General features: G+C 43.1%; 1 protein-coding gene across 2 annotated transcripts in view; it reads left to right on the top strand.

The window, feature by feature from the left end:
* The window catches only part of CCDC180 (coiled-coil domain containing 180), a 55665-nt gene that overhangs the window by 1182 nt on the left and 39602 nt on the right, over nt 1–14881 (top strand). For both annotated transcript variants that reach the window (XR_014215578.1, XM_082207795.1), the window contains exons 3-13: nt 2049–2242; nt 2451–2539; nt 3262–3371; nt 7654–7782; nt 8746–8856; nt 9460–9555; nt 10287–10450; nt 10908–11027; nt 12305–12384; nt 12669–12757; nt 14561–14683. Coding sequence is in view for 1 of the 2 variants with exons in the window: in XM_082207795.1 (XP_082063921.1) it covers nt 2049–2242; nt 2451–2539; nt 3262–3371; nt 7654–7782; nt 8746–8856; nt 9460–9555; nt 10287–10450; nt 10908–11027; nt 12305–12384; nt 12669–12757; nt 14561–14683 (1305 nt within the window). In the remaining variant the exon portion in view is untranslated. The remainder of the gene's footprint in view (nt 1–2048; nt 2243–2450; nt 2540–3261; nt 3372–7653; nt 7783–8745; nt 8857–9459; nt 9556–10286; nt 10451–10907; nt 11028–12304; nt 12385–12668; nt 12758–14560; nt 14684–14881) is intronic.

Here is a 14881-nt window from a genome sequence, read left to right as displayed (position 1 = left end):
CAGACTTAAACTCCAGCAGAGGCAGTTGCAAAGTTGGGTTAGAGCAGTCCTTGCAAACCTAGTGCTCTCCAGGTGTTTTGGACTCCAGTTCTCATCAGTCCTAGCCAACACAGGGTGAAGGCTGCGTGAAATTTGTGTCCTAATTCTTTGTAGGATGTCTTGCACAGGATCACTTGGGGAGTATCTTGTTCATTATGGTCTGTATCAACCATTTTAAGATAATACCCTCAAACCAATGTGAAAACATCTGGAGAGACTTCAAGTCCATAAACTTGTTCTAAGTAATGGTTCTAATTTCATGTTGCTATTAGACTTTTCCCAAGAAATGACAGGCTACCTGCTATTGTTGCAGTTCATTGTATTTTAAATTACATGTAAAAGCAATAAAACATATTCTAAAAGAAGAAGAAGACTTAACACATTTAAGCTTTTAGGGTGTGAAAGTCACCCAAAGTCTCTTTGGCATATTCTTCTCCCTGCTGGTCTCATATGCCTTCAGCTTGACTGAAGACAGTGTATACTTTCATTCGAGGAGCGACAGGGTTTGTTCAACCTGACACATCTCTGTACCAAGGCAAAAATGTGGCGAGTCCTTATCTGAGAGATGTTTGCAGAGGACGCAGCCTTGACAGTGCACTCCAAGGAAGCTTCACAAAGACACAAGCCTGCATGAAATTTGGCCATACCACCAGTCTGATGAAGACCAACATCCTGGGTGAGAACGCCGCCAACACTCCACGCATCAGCACTGGTGACCACACACTTGAGGTGGTAGGCAATTTTGTCTACCTGGGTTCCACTCTAACCAGCAACCTTTCCATTAATGCTGAGCTGGACAAGCATATTGGCAAGGCAGCTTTGGCAATGGCTTGCCTCTCCAAAGGGTATGGGAGAATGTGATGCTAGCATCTAATACCAAGATGAAGGTCTACCAGGTTTGCATGTTGAGCACGCTGCTGTTGCACACTGTGTGTTGACTTGTGGGCAACTTACAACTGCCAGGAGCAGTGCCTCAACACCTCTCACATGTGCTGCATCAGGAAGATTCTGGGCATCACATGGCAAGACAGAGTTTCAAACAAAGATGTGCTCTCCCAGGCCCACAATCCCAGCATGTACACATTCCTGTCTCAGCAACATCTACGCTGGCTTGGTCATGTCCACAGAATGGAAGATGGAAGAATCCCCAAGGACAGTGGTGTCCAAACTTTTTTCAAAGAGGGCCAGATTTGATGAAGTGAAGGGCCGACCCCGGGAAATAAACTGCTGCAGGGGCCAGATTAGGCCCCCAAAATGGACTTTCTACATGCCTGTCCAAGGATGTGCTCTGCCGGAAGCTGGTTTCATGAACCAGGCTTGTTGGCAGACCAACTCTCTGTTACAAAGATGTCTGCAAATGTGACAAGAAGGCTGGCAACATCAACCCTGTGTGGGAACTCCTTGCAGATGACTGCAGTGCCTGGAGACAGTCAATCTGGTCATGGGAGGAATGATCACTGGAAGGAGCACAGAGGGAAGAAACACCATAGTGCTTCTATAGTGGCACAGCCAGGCACCTTCATCTGCCCCAGCTGCAACAAAACCTGTCTCTCCCATATCGGTCTCTCTTCACCCACAAAGGCACACTCCTCTATTGTCTCCTAAGACAGATGAACGCCAACACAAGCTTTTGGGGACTCATGCTCACTTCATCACATAGGTGAATTGAAATCTTAGTATACATGTTTATAAGGGAGAAAATTGTAATGTGGGAGTTGTATGGCAAAATCTTTCCCCTTATTTTTTTGCATCTCATTGCCATTCAAACCCTGCCTTACAATTTTCTCCTTTATTCACTTGCCAACTTTCACTTCATTAACCTTGAACAAGATGCTTTAATTCTAGCTATTAAAAAATGACAACAATATATTATGAATAATTAAATCAGGGTGGGACTCATAAGTACTTAACTTTGCTTGGCAAGTGCCCTCTATTTCTGGTGAGTATAAGTATGCCCTCTTTCACCTTAAAGGAAGAAGTGTAATTATTTTTATTTTGGCTTTGGCTAGCTAAACCTTGTGCGCACTCTGGGAGAAGCGAGAAGCAAGATAGCCCAGCACAAGCTTCCGCAGATCCCAGGAACAATTCCGCTGGTGAGGGATGTGGAAACCTGCTCAGGCAATCGGTTTTTATCACATCGTCAGCAGATGTGGGTTGAGGGAATGCCCAATGATGACGTCACTGAAAATCCAGTGCAATACAAGTAAGGAACAGAGTTATGATGTTATTCTGTGCTGTCAGGCCTGTTGGCCAAATGTGGCCTCTCTACTTGACCCTTGGAACTTTTTCCAGGCCACACCCCTCACTCACCCTTACTTCAAATCCCAAGTGTTTTGACCTGACTGGAATGTGTTCTTGAACTCTAATAATGTCTCTTGCTTCAAGTTTCTCCCACTCTGTTTCTATTCCAGAGAGGCTGCAACACTGGCATTTTTAAAGACTCAAGAAAGTGAAAATGTTATTGCTGCCCGGGAAGTCCGAGGACTTGCTGAAGTCATAAGTAAATGTTTACCAATTTAATTCTGGCACCATAATCGGTGTTTTTAGTAAATGTGGTATCTTTCATTTATGCAGATTACCAGCTATACTATTGCAAAGTACTCTGCTTGGGGCTTCCTTTGAAGATAGCTCAGTAACCCGCAGCCAGTGCAGAACACTACTGCTCAGTTTTTGGCCAATACCTTGCGAGTTGCACTGGTGGCCACTGCATTCTCACACTCAGTTCAACCTGATGGTGATAGTCTTTAAAACCCAAAATTGTTTTGCTGATAGTAACACCTTGAACTTAGGCTGTTACCAAATGGGCCACCAGTGCAGATCTCTGAGCAGAAGTGTTATATGCTGACAGGGCATCCTATCAACAACCATGCTGCAGTATTCTGCACTAATTTTAGTTTCAAACCCACACAGAGTTGACTGCAGTAATCCAATCTTGAAGTCACCAATGCCTGAACTATTGTGGTCAAGCCCTCCCTTTTTATTGTCTGTAAGCCACTTATATGTTTTATTACAGTTAGTTAAATAAAAGAATGAGTAACTATGAACTTGTGCATAAAACTGAAGATGGAACCAAAATGTGGCAGGCTTCTTTAGCAGCATGAGAATGTCAGCTAACCCAGTGGTTTTGTAAAAAACCCCAAAACACATTGCTCTCTCTTTATGCTAGCCTGGCATGAGTTCTACAGCTGTGCAGACAGTCTAATCTCCCTCCCTCCCTCCCAGTTCCTGAGAAGAAAAACAGTGACATTGTGGAACGTATCTCAGAGAGCAGGAGGTGCCGTTACGAAGAGACGGTGGTGACGCTACGGCAGGAATTGGCACGTGTTGGAAAGGTAGGCAGCCCTCTTCACCACATTAGTGCATCACTATTGATAGTACTAGGGATGGGATAATCTGTCCATTTGCAATGTGAAGCCAATGTGGTGTAGTGTATACGAAGCTGATGAATCAGGAAATAGAATGGAAGATTAAACAGATGAGGCAAAAGACATTTGAATCAGCAAATAAGTGTGGAAAATTGTTGGCCTGGCAAATGAAAAAAGACAAAAACTTAACACTATTACAAATTTGGAAGTGGAAGGAAAGAATATACAGAACCCAGTGGAGATTAGGAAGTGTTTTCAGAGGTATTTTAAACAACTTTATACACAGGAGAAGCAGAAAGAAATGGACATTGATCGATTTTTGAAAATAAATGGACTACACAAAATCTCTCAGGAAAAACAGCTAATGTTGAACTACAAAATATCGGATCAGGAGGTGGAAGGGGCCATCCAGAACATGCAACTAGGTAAATCTCCAGGACCAGATGGTTTGACTTCAAGATATTACAGATTTTTGAAAGAATGGTTAATACAACCATTGAAGGAAGTCTGTAATGAAATATTGGAAGGGAGAAAGGCACCAGAGTCGTGGAAGGAAACCTATATTACACTTATACCAAAAACAGAGACTGAAAAGACACAGCTTAAGAACTACCTCCCCATATCGTTGCTTAATGTGGATTACAAAATTTTCGCAGATATTTTGGCTAAAAGATTAAAAAAGGTGTTAGCAGAAGAAATTCATAAAGACCAAGCAGGCTTTCTCCCTGGCAGACATTTGTCTGACAATACGAGGAATATAATTAATATTCTAGAAAAACTACAAGTGAATATCAATACTAAGGCAGTTTTGATATTTGTGGATGCAGAGAAAGCCTTTGACAACATTTCTTGGAGTTTTATGAAGAAGAATCTACAGGGGATGGGGGTAGGCCAAGGTTTTGAAAATGGTATAGGTGCAATTTATTCTGAACAAAAGGCAAAATTAATTGTGAATAATGTAGTGACAGAAGAGATTAAGATTGAGAAAGGGACACGACAAGGTTGCCCAATTTCTCCATTGCTTTTTATATCGGTCCTCGAGGTTTTGTTAAATATGATTAGAAAGGACCAAGAGGTTAAAGGTATAAAAGTGGGAGCTAAACAGTACAAACTGAAAGCATTTGCTGATGACTTAATATTGACTCTACAGGAGCCAGAATCTAGTACTAAAAGGGTATTGGAACTGATTCAAGAATTCGGACAGGTAGCAGGTTTTAAGTTGAACAAGATGAAAACTAAGGTTTTAGAGAAAAACTTAACTGTGAACGAGAGAGAGAAATTTCAGGAGGAGACAGGACTAACATTAGTTAAGAAAGTGAAATACTTAGGGGTTAACATGACTGCAAAAAATGTGAACTTATTTAAGGATAATTATGAAAAATGTTGGACTGAAGTGAAAAAGGATTTAGAAATATGGACAAATTTGAAGTTATCATTGTTAGGCCGAATCGCTGTGATAAAAATGAATGTGCTGCCAAGGATGTTGTTTTTGTTTCAAACATTGCAAATTTTGGATAAGATGGATTGTTTCAAGAAGTGGCAGAAAGATATTTCCAGATTTGTTTCCAGATATTTCCAGATTTGTTTGGCAGGGCAAGAAGCCTCGAATAAAATTTAAGATATTAACCGATGCTAAAGAAAGAGGTGGATTTGCCCTGCCAGACCTTAAACTTTATTATGAATCAGCTGCTTTTTGCTGGCTGAGAGAATGGCTGCTTCTTGAAAACACAGATGTGTTGGATTTAGAAGGTTTTAACAATGCATTTGGCTGGCATGCATATTTGTGGTACGATAAGGTAAAAGCACATAAAGCATTTAAAAATCATATTGTAAGAAAAGCTCTGTTTAATGTTTGGATAAGATATAAGGATTTGTTAGAAAAGAGAACTCCAAGATGGCTGTCACCAATGGAAGCGAAGGCACAGAAAAAATATGGAGGCCAAAAAATATGGAGGCCAAATGGCCAAAATATTGGGAAATTTTGGAACAAGATGGAGACAGAATAAAATTGCACAGCTTTGAAAAATTGAAAAACAAAGTACGAGATTGGCTCCATTATTACCAAATAATGGAGGCTTACAATTTGGACAAAAAAGTTGGTTTCCAGGTGGAAAAATCAAAATTGGAAACAGAATTGTTGGATCCAAAAACGAAGAATTTGTCAAGAATGTATAACTTGCTGTTGAAATGGAATACTCAGGATGAAACGGTGAAATCAGCTATGATTAAATGGGCACAAGATGTTGGACATAACATAATGATGGCTGACTGGGAACAGTTATGTCAGGGAACTGCCATCAGAGGCACGGGAGAAGGAGAGGGTCTCTGATTCTGCAGGGGAAGGTCTGAGCGCTAGAGGGAGACTCAGCCGGGAAGAAGGGGAAGAGAATGAGTGTAACACCAGGGATCAGGGAGAGCAACGGGACAGGGAGGTGCAGGGGCTCCAGGACTCTTCATTGGAAGTTAGTGAGGAGAGCCCAAGCACCCCACTGCCCACGCCCACCCTGCGCAGGAGACTCCCGCACAGTGAGAGGCGGAAACGATTGGGCGTCAAACAACTCTTATGTTGGCAACGCTTTAAGAAACGCCCACAGACAGATTCTACGAGTGACTAAGAGCACCCACGCTGAGATGGGCTGCGCAGTCCGGAGGGTTTAACCAGGCAATCCGATGCTCAAACGGAGCAGGATTACGCACGAGTAACTCCCAACCATTACAAGTTATGGACCACAGGTATGAAATTCACGGCATGTAATGCCTTAAGAGAAAATTTAATGAAAATGATTTATAGGTGGTACATGACACCAGTCAAGCTTGCAAAAATTTACCATTTGCCCGACAATAAATGTTGGAAATGTAATGAGACTGAAGGTACATTTTTTCACCTTTGGTGGACATGCCCAATGATTAAGACATTCTGGGAGATGATTTATAACGAAATGAAAAAGATATTTAAATATACTTTTCTGAAGAAACCAGAGGCCTTTCTCCTGGGCATGGTCGGCCAATTGGTGCCAAAGAAGGATAGAACTTTTTTTATGTATGCAACAACAGCAGCAAGAATACTCATCGCGAAGTATTGGAAGACACAAGATTTACCCACCCAGGAAGAATGGCAGATGAAGTTGATGGACTATATGGAACTGGCGGAAATGACTGGCAGAATCCGAGACCAGGGAGAAGAATCGGTGGAAGAAGACTGGAAAAAGTTTAAAGACTATTTACAGAAATACTGTAAAATTAAGGAATGTTAGAAAAATGTTGGAATGAAGTTATATGGCTTTAGTAGAAATGTTATAAGGAATTAAGTATAGATAGATTAATAGAGTATTAAAGGGAAAAATAAGGTTAGAATGTGTTAAGATAATTATAGGATAGAAAACAGGAAGATGGAAAGGAATTGCTGAAACAATTAATAGAAGTGGAATACAAAAAGGGAGGTGTGAGGAGGTCATGGAAATAAGTGAATGAAAGATAAGATATTGAAATTGGATTGTGTTTTAAATGGTTTTTGTTTTGTTTTGTTAGTTGTTTGTGTTAGTGTTTTGTAGTGTTTTTTGTATTGTATTGTATTGTTGTATTGTGTTTTTTTTGTTTTCTGTAGTGTTGTGTTTAAATGGTTGAAAAATTAATAAAGATTATTTTTTTTAAAAAATGTGGTGTAGTGGCGTGAGTGCTGGACTAGGACCTGGAAGACTAGGGTTCAAATTTATCCACTTGGCCATGGAGGTCTCTGAGTGACCTTGGGCTAGGCACTCACTTATGTGACATATTTTTCTAATACATACATATTTGATGCACATTGTTTCGTCCAAGCCTTGTTTCATCCAAGCGTAACATAACTCACAGGGTTGTTGCTGTGAAGATAAAATGGGAGAAGGAGAACCATGTACATCACATTGAGCTTCTTGGAGGAAGGTTGGGATATAAATGTAATAAAATAAAATTCAGTTCTCTCCGTTTCTCATTTCTTCCTATTTTAAATTCAGTTTTTCACTTTTTGCAACAATTTGTGAATCTTTGCTTTAAATCCTCGTGAAAATACACTACTGCTTTAGTACAGATCTCTCCAAATGTTTTTTGTTCAGTTTTGACTATATAGTTTTATGCAAGAAATTCCCCCTTATGTGCATTTTCATTTTATTTTTCATTTTTTGTGACACCTTTTTCTAATACATACATATTGATGCACATTGTTTCGTCCAAGCCTTGGTAAGTGTTACCCATCAGATCATCTTCTCTGTTTCAGGAAATGGAGGTGTGTTTCTTGAAGCCTGGGAAGCTATTTCTGACCAAGCTGTCAGAATCCGATCGCACCATTGAGTCCCTTTTCCAAGATTCCTCTGAGAACCTCCACTTGGAGACTTACACCATGGAGGTGAGGGAGTGCCTCGCAACTCAAACTCAAACAGGGCTTGAAGGCTGCCTGCCACCTTTTCTTGCCGCTCTGGCTGATACCTCTGGTCACCCTAGATCCTCACTGCTTAGCAACGGGGATGAAGGGCCTGGCAGTCACTGTGGGTAGCAGAATAAGGCATGCTGGAGATAGGAACATAGGAAGCTGACATACTGCATCATCCCTTTGACTCATTCAGCTCAGTATTGTCTTCACTGACTGGCAGCGGCTTTTTGCGGTTTCAAGTTGGAAGTCTCTCCCAAACTTACCTGGAGATCCCGGGGCTTGAACCTAGGAACATGGAGAACTTCCTTATACTGAATCAGAACTATGTCTCTTTCTACCTCAGTATTGTCTACACTGACTGGCAGCAGCTCTCCAGAAAGTCAGGCAAGGGATATTCCCAGCCCTACCTGGAGATGCCAGGGATCAAACCTGGGGCCTTCTGCATGCAAAGCAAATAGGCTGCCACTCAGCTACAGCCCTTTCCAGGAACATAGAAAGCTGCCTTATACAAAGTCAGACCATTGGTCCATTTAGCTCAGTATTGTCTACACTGACTGACAGCAGCTTTCCAAGGTTTCAAGCAGGGGCATTACCAGCCCTACCTGGAGATGCCAGCAATTGACTCTGGGACCTCCTGCATGCAAAGCAGATGCTCTACTACGCTACAGCCCTTCCCTCCAAAGGCTGTGACACATGGACGTAGCCGGGGGGGGGAGAGAGGGGCAGCTGGCCCTCTAAATAAGTACGAATACAAATACTAAATACAAATAAGTATGAATATGAGGTTCTCCCCCCCCCAACAAAAGCCTGCCTCCCCAACAAAAATCCTGGCTACGCCCATGGCAGTGAACAGTACAGTGGGATGGGTTGAAAGGATCTGGCATGCCAACAAAGATCAGCTCCCCTGTGTGGAAATCACATCCCATTTCTACCTTGCAGGACTTTGAGAGAATGTGGAACCTTGTCTCCAAGGAGACCTTCAAAAGAAGGCAGTGGATTAGAGAGCTGGACAAAGCCTTACTCAAGGCAGAGGTAGATCGAACTGAACGGGTAAGTACAAGAAGATGCTAACAGAGAGTACATGAATGATTGGGGGTGCTGCTGCTGTATGCTTGTTGCCCAGAAAGAAATGCAGCCCTTGGAGCTGGAAAAAGTTCCCCATCCCTGCTATGGCTCCTTGAAAGGGTCAGAAATAGTTGTTTCTTGCTGGCACATATGTCTTATTAGGAATTGGTGGAGGTTTGTCTCTTTAGGTGAATGGGGCATTGCCTCACCACTCTTATTCTGTCTTCAGCCAATTCGCACCTGCCTTCCTCCTTACAGTGAGTCTAGGGGGTTGCCCCAGCTGTTAGCTTCCCCCTGCATAGACTCAAAGTGCCCCTTGTGGAACTCATTGGGGAGAATGATGAGAATAAAAGCTAGAATTGGTTGGCTCTGCCTGTCATTGACTCTAGTTCTACTTATCATTGGCTATGGCTCTGCCTACACTACAGCTTACATCCCTGCATTCCACCTCACCCATGGCCACCAGTTACCACTGGCTGAGTAGCCCAGTGGGATGGTCCCCCAGCATGTCCCTAGCAATCTCAGCAGAGAGGTGTCCTCACCATCCTGAATACTTTTCTTTCCCCCTCCCTCTGCTTTGGTTTCCAGATCAAACTTTTGTTGAACAAATATAATAAGATCCTGGATGACATTTCCTATTTCCTACCCTCTGATGTCCACAGGTTCATTCACAAGGAAGCCATGGTAAAACCTTTCTGCTTGATACCTAAAATTATCCAGTAAGATAACCACAAGTTTTGCTTGATCCCATCGCCACCCCTGTAGTTCAGAAATGATTGAAAGTGGGCATATTTGCAAACCTAATTCGGGTAGCAGAATTGGGCATTTTAAAATAAAATTGTGGTGTGTGTGTGTGTGTGTGTGTGTGTGAGAGAGAGAGAGAGAGAGAGAGAGAGAGAGAGAGAGGATATGTGCAAGATCAGCACAGCAACCGGGAAAGAGGGATGGGATCCCTGAGACATTGTACGTGAAAGGAGCAGAGAGACAAGACAAGGACAGGTTTGCCCTGGTGTCCTCAGTACAGCACCAAGGGTGCACAGGTGCCTGTGATACCTCAAAACCCTCTGCACTCTTTTCTCTCTCCACTTCTTTTTTATCTTTCCCCCCTCTTTGGAAGTGAGAAAGCAGTGAAGAAAGCAGACTAACCAAGAGGGGAGGAGGAACCTACTCTGGGCATTTCTGCTTTCTGCCCCATCAAGTCCCAGTGGGTTACCAGCCACCATTGTAATGGCACCAGAGAACAATTAAGGGATGTGTCTAGCTAAGGTTTATTCAGAGTAGACTCCTTTAGATTACCGTACCTAAATTTGTCTTGCCCATCATGTCCTCTGGGTTGAACCAACTAATCTGCAGTCTTCATCTCCTTGAAAAAGAGAGATTCCCTTGCTACTCTCATCTACATCTTCCAATTCCAGATGATCAACCAAGCCCTGCTGGCCAATCGGAGGGCAATAGCCAAGCTGTTTGTCAACCTGATGGAGGCAGACCTGAAAGGAGACATCTTCTATCATCGCAAACTGGAGGAGAGAATAAAGACCTGGAGAGCCAAATGGAAGCAGAAAATAATTTACAGTTTCAGGTCTGAAATGTCATTTATTTATTTATTTATTTATTTAGAGTATTTGTACTTTGCTCTTTATGCAAAAGTGGTTCCCAGGTTTGCATACAATTGGTTAAAACAAGACAGTCCCTGTCCTCAGGCTTCACAACACACAAGGAGAAAGGGAGAGGATGGGAAGAGGGTGGAAATCAAGCTCGGGAACCAGTTCTTAAACAGTTGTTTTTATAATGGCCAGCTATCATAGTTCACAGATAGATGGTGCTTAACAGAGCTGGTCTTTTGGTGAACTCTGCTTCTCATCTCTCCCACTGAGGCAGACTGATTGAGTGGTTGCCCCCAGGTGGCAGTTCGGGGGAAAGAAGGCATGATGGAGCAGGTTATTTGGGCAGTATAAGATGGGTGTGGCTTTTCAATCGCACAGTATCCCTTGCAAAAAAGAAAGCCCACATTTAATGTTTCTTGTCATGTCCTATAGACAGTTCATGGAAAGTGAAAGAATACGGCATCCGAGTGCTGTGAATGTGGAGCTGGCGAACATGCTACAAGATCAAAAATCACTCACTGAGAAGAGAACAGCACTGTTATATTCTCTGGGGTAGGTGAACAGGAAAATAAAATGTAACTCCTCATTCCTAAGAACGTAAGAATAGCTTCCGTGCTGGATCAGGCCAAAGATGCTTTTATTCCAGTATCCTGTTCTAATAGCAGCCAACCGGATGCACTGTGGGAAGCTCACAAGCAGGACCTGAGCATAACAGTAACTCTCCCCTTATGATTACCACCAACTGGTATTCAGAGGCATATTACCTCCCACGGTGCGGACAGAACAAAGCCACCCTGGCTTGTAGTAGTGATGTTTTGATGGTGTCAAATTATGGGTGGTTGGCAGATGTGTATGTAGGCCAGGGACTTTAACATTTTACTTCCCCCTATGGTCCCAAACCATTTTGTCTCCACCCCCCATGCCAGCAGTTTGCACAGGACGTTTTCCTTATGCAACCTGGGGGGGGGGCTCAAAATTGGGGCCGTGGGGGGCAGAGGCAGTGGCGGAGCTTCATGCTCCAGCAGCAGGGGGTGGAGAGCAGGTGGGGGCGGGGCTGGCGTGTGTCCCAGGGGTGTGGCACGTCACCTGTGGGGGCGTGGCACCCAGCGCAGGTGGGGGACAGCCGCAATGGCACCCTACCAGGATCGCGCTGCTGGGGGCAGTGCACTCCCCTCTGCACTCCTCTTCCTCTGCCACTGGGTGGAGGGCATCCAGTGTTGTCAGTTTGTGTAAAAGAAACAACCACCTGCACATATAAAGGCAAATATAGAACACTTAACAACCTGGACTCTATCCAATGTTAGCCATGATCAAAGTAAGCCCACTGAAGTTAATGACAGATTTAGACCCATTAGTTTCCATGGGCCTACCCGGTAAGTATAGAATCATAGAATTGAAGAGTTGAAAACATCCTCAAGGGTCATCTAGTCTAACCCCCTGCAATGCAGGAATCACAGCATTCTAGGACAAACATGGGATACAACCTGTTGTTCAGTTTTTCCATTTGGCTCCCTGTATCACCCAACTCCAAGCTTAGCAGTAGGAGTGCTGTCAGCCAAACTACGTGAAAAGAAGGGGAAACCTGCTACCTCCACTTATCTCACTGAGCCCCCAGTCCCAGCCCACAAATTTCCAGATTTTCTCCTATGCCCAAACAATACACTCCCCCCTTCAGCTTTCCCTGGAAAAGTTCTCTGTGGAACTTTCAGCTCAGCTATATAACTAATATGTGACCAGTGAAAACTGGGACCCAAATGAATTTTAAGATTTGTCATGCAGACCTCAAGAGCTTTATGTGCTAAGTGTTTCTCTGTCTCTTGTCTTTTTAGCAATCTGCTGCCTTTGATGCAATCCAAGGCTGAATTAAATGAGTGGTATGAATCTGTGGTGGCTTTAAATAAGCGGATAGGTAAGGAACAAAAGTTTTGCTATTGTTATTTAGAGCAGCAATTTATATATTTACCAGATTTCCTAACTATAACCCTTCACTTTAAGGTCTCAGGGCAGGCTACAAGAATATAATATACCATTATAGAAATAAGATGAAATCTTTATAATGATAAAAACAAGTAAAGCTGTTCAGATGGAACAAACAATGCTCCACATGTTCACAAACAGAAAGATATAATATTTCATATTCAATCTTGTAACCACCATATCCAATCTTGTGTTGATTTTAATTTTTGTCTCAAGATACCCACAATGTCCAATACTTAATGAAAATCCGTCTCCAGTACGAGAAAGTTTGCCAGGAGTGTTTGTCAAAGGTGCAGGAGTGTAAGGTTAGTGGGCCAATCAGTTTTGTTGAAAATATGTGGATTCTGTTTTTCAGCCTGACTACAGATGAGAATAAGAGAAAATCTGTTGTTGTTGTTGTTGTTGTATACCCACCCTTCACTCTAAGGTCCCAGGGCAAATTAAAACGATCAAAACACATTAAAAGTATTCTAAAAACAACTTACCATCACAGTAATAAGATAGGCCCTAATATATACATCTCAAGTGTCAGGAGCCAGTTTAAAGAAGTGTTCCTTCAGAATATAGATGCCAATGTAGATATTTCTGAAGACTGTAATGACTAATGATCTGGAAGGGATGATGATGTAAGATGTAAACTCCCCACTGCCAGATCTTAGATCAGGGTAGCCATTGTAGCGTACCTTCAAGTGTTGTCGGACTACAACTCCTATTAGCCCCAGCCATCATGGCCAGTGGTGGCATGAAGGGAGTTGGAGTCAAACCATATCTTATTTGACAGGTGAGCAGGATTGCCTACCTGTCAGTAACCTACATTGTTATAACACTAGGCTCAAAGAGGGTTGCTGTCAGCAAACTTACATTCCTGCCCCCCCTCGCAGACCAGAAAAGCTCAAAGCCTATTGACATCAGGCAGTGTCAGGGCAGGTGTCAGGAGCAAGCAATAACTCACACAATGTAAGGAAAGTTAACTCTCTTTAGTCAAAGAAACAAAACAGTTCATGAGGCCAGGCCTAGCGAGCACAGCAACTTTTCCCAACAGATCTTGCCTCATTGAGGCAGTTGTGAGGACTGAAGGTCCCTGTCTTCCCACAGCTCCCTAAATTTCCTCCTCCCCATGGTCCTTCTTAAGCAATCTGTGCCTTGTCTGTCTTTGCTCCACCGTCTTCATCCCTCTTCTGGTTCTGGGAGACCGGGGGTGGGGGGGTGGCGAAGCTGGTCATAGCAGAAGGGGGAGAACCCCAGGCTTCTTCAGCAGCCCATCTCAGTCCTGCCTCTTGGCCCCCCTCCTCTCCAGCCTCATCTTCTGCCTCTGGTTCTGGACTGCCCTCTGCCCCAACATCTTCCTGCTCACTACACCCTGTTACCTCTTCTGCTTCTGACACCTCCTTCTCCCAGTCTGCTCTTTCTTCTCTCTCTGACAACTCATCATTGTCCCACCAACAATCCTCAGGTTCTGAACCTTCGTCCCTTAAGGGTCCCCAGCTGGTGCCTCCCAGCGGTCCTGTGCATCCATGACAGGCTGACACACCTTCCCTGTCCCCTTTTCGGCACCTGATAAAAATGGTTTTGTTTAGACAAGTCCACCCAGGTATTTAGAAAGTTGGTGTGAGTTTTAATCTGTTCTTAGTTTATTGTTATTTGAATGCTTTGAAAATCTTAAATTATCATTGTTAAATCTTCTTATTGATCATTTTGTTGTTTTATCTTTTTTGTAAACTGCTTTGAGGGGGTTGTTGTTGTTTTTACAATCAAGCAGTGTATACATTTTTTAAAAATAAAAAAGTGACTAACTGCCAGTGTGGATTAGCGAACCCTACTTGCCAAGGAACAAGTGGCAGTGCACCTTAAGCTCCTAATCATCCTTTTGCATCCACATTTTTAGTTGCTCCACACCTGATGTCATCTATGATGGAAGTGGGTGTGGTTTACAGGGAAATGGTATCATGGGCCAAATTGCAACACTTACCAGACCTCATGTGGCCCCTGAGCCCTGCTGTAAATGAAAAGCGATATTGATTCATAATAACTGAAACACATCAGTGGAGTCAAGGCTGCATATTTATGAACTTCACTACTAATAACACTTTCTCCCTCTCCAATTTTAGAACAAACTGATAGATAAGAAAATCTGCACAGAAAAGGAGGCTGAAAGGATTGTGAATCCAAATTTCTACCAGTTAGTTGGGAAGTTACAGAGTCGCTTTGAGCAGGAAGTAGAAATGATGGATGTAAGTTTGCCAGTGTCTCTTCCTAACACGTTTCCTGCAACGCATCCTATTAGGATCAGAGCAGCAGAAATGAACCTGCTGCAACTCAAATTGAGAGAACCCATGGTCTGTGTAGCAGTTCTCCTTGTGGGTCAGATGTGGCCCTCAAGGCCTCCTCATTTGGCCCTCAGGACCAGTGGCAGAAACTGAAATATGAAA

Source organism: Podarcis vaucheri (genome assembly GCF_965113315.1).
Source record: "Podarcis vaucheri genome assembly, chromosome: Z".
Classification (NCBI taxonomy): domain Eukaryota; kingdom Metazoa; phylum Chordata; class Lepidosauria; order Squamata; family Lacertidae; genus Podarcis; species Podarcis vaucheri.
This window is presented reverse-complemented; position numbering and strand designations above follow the sequence as displayed.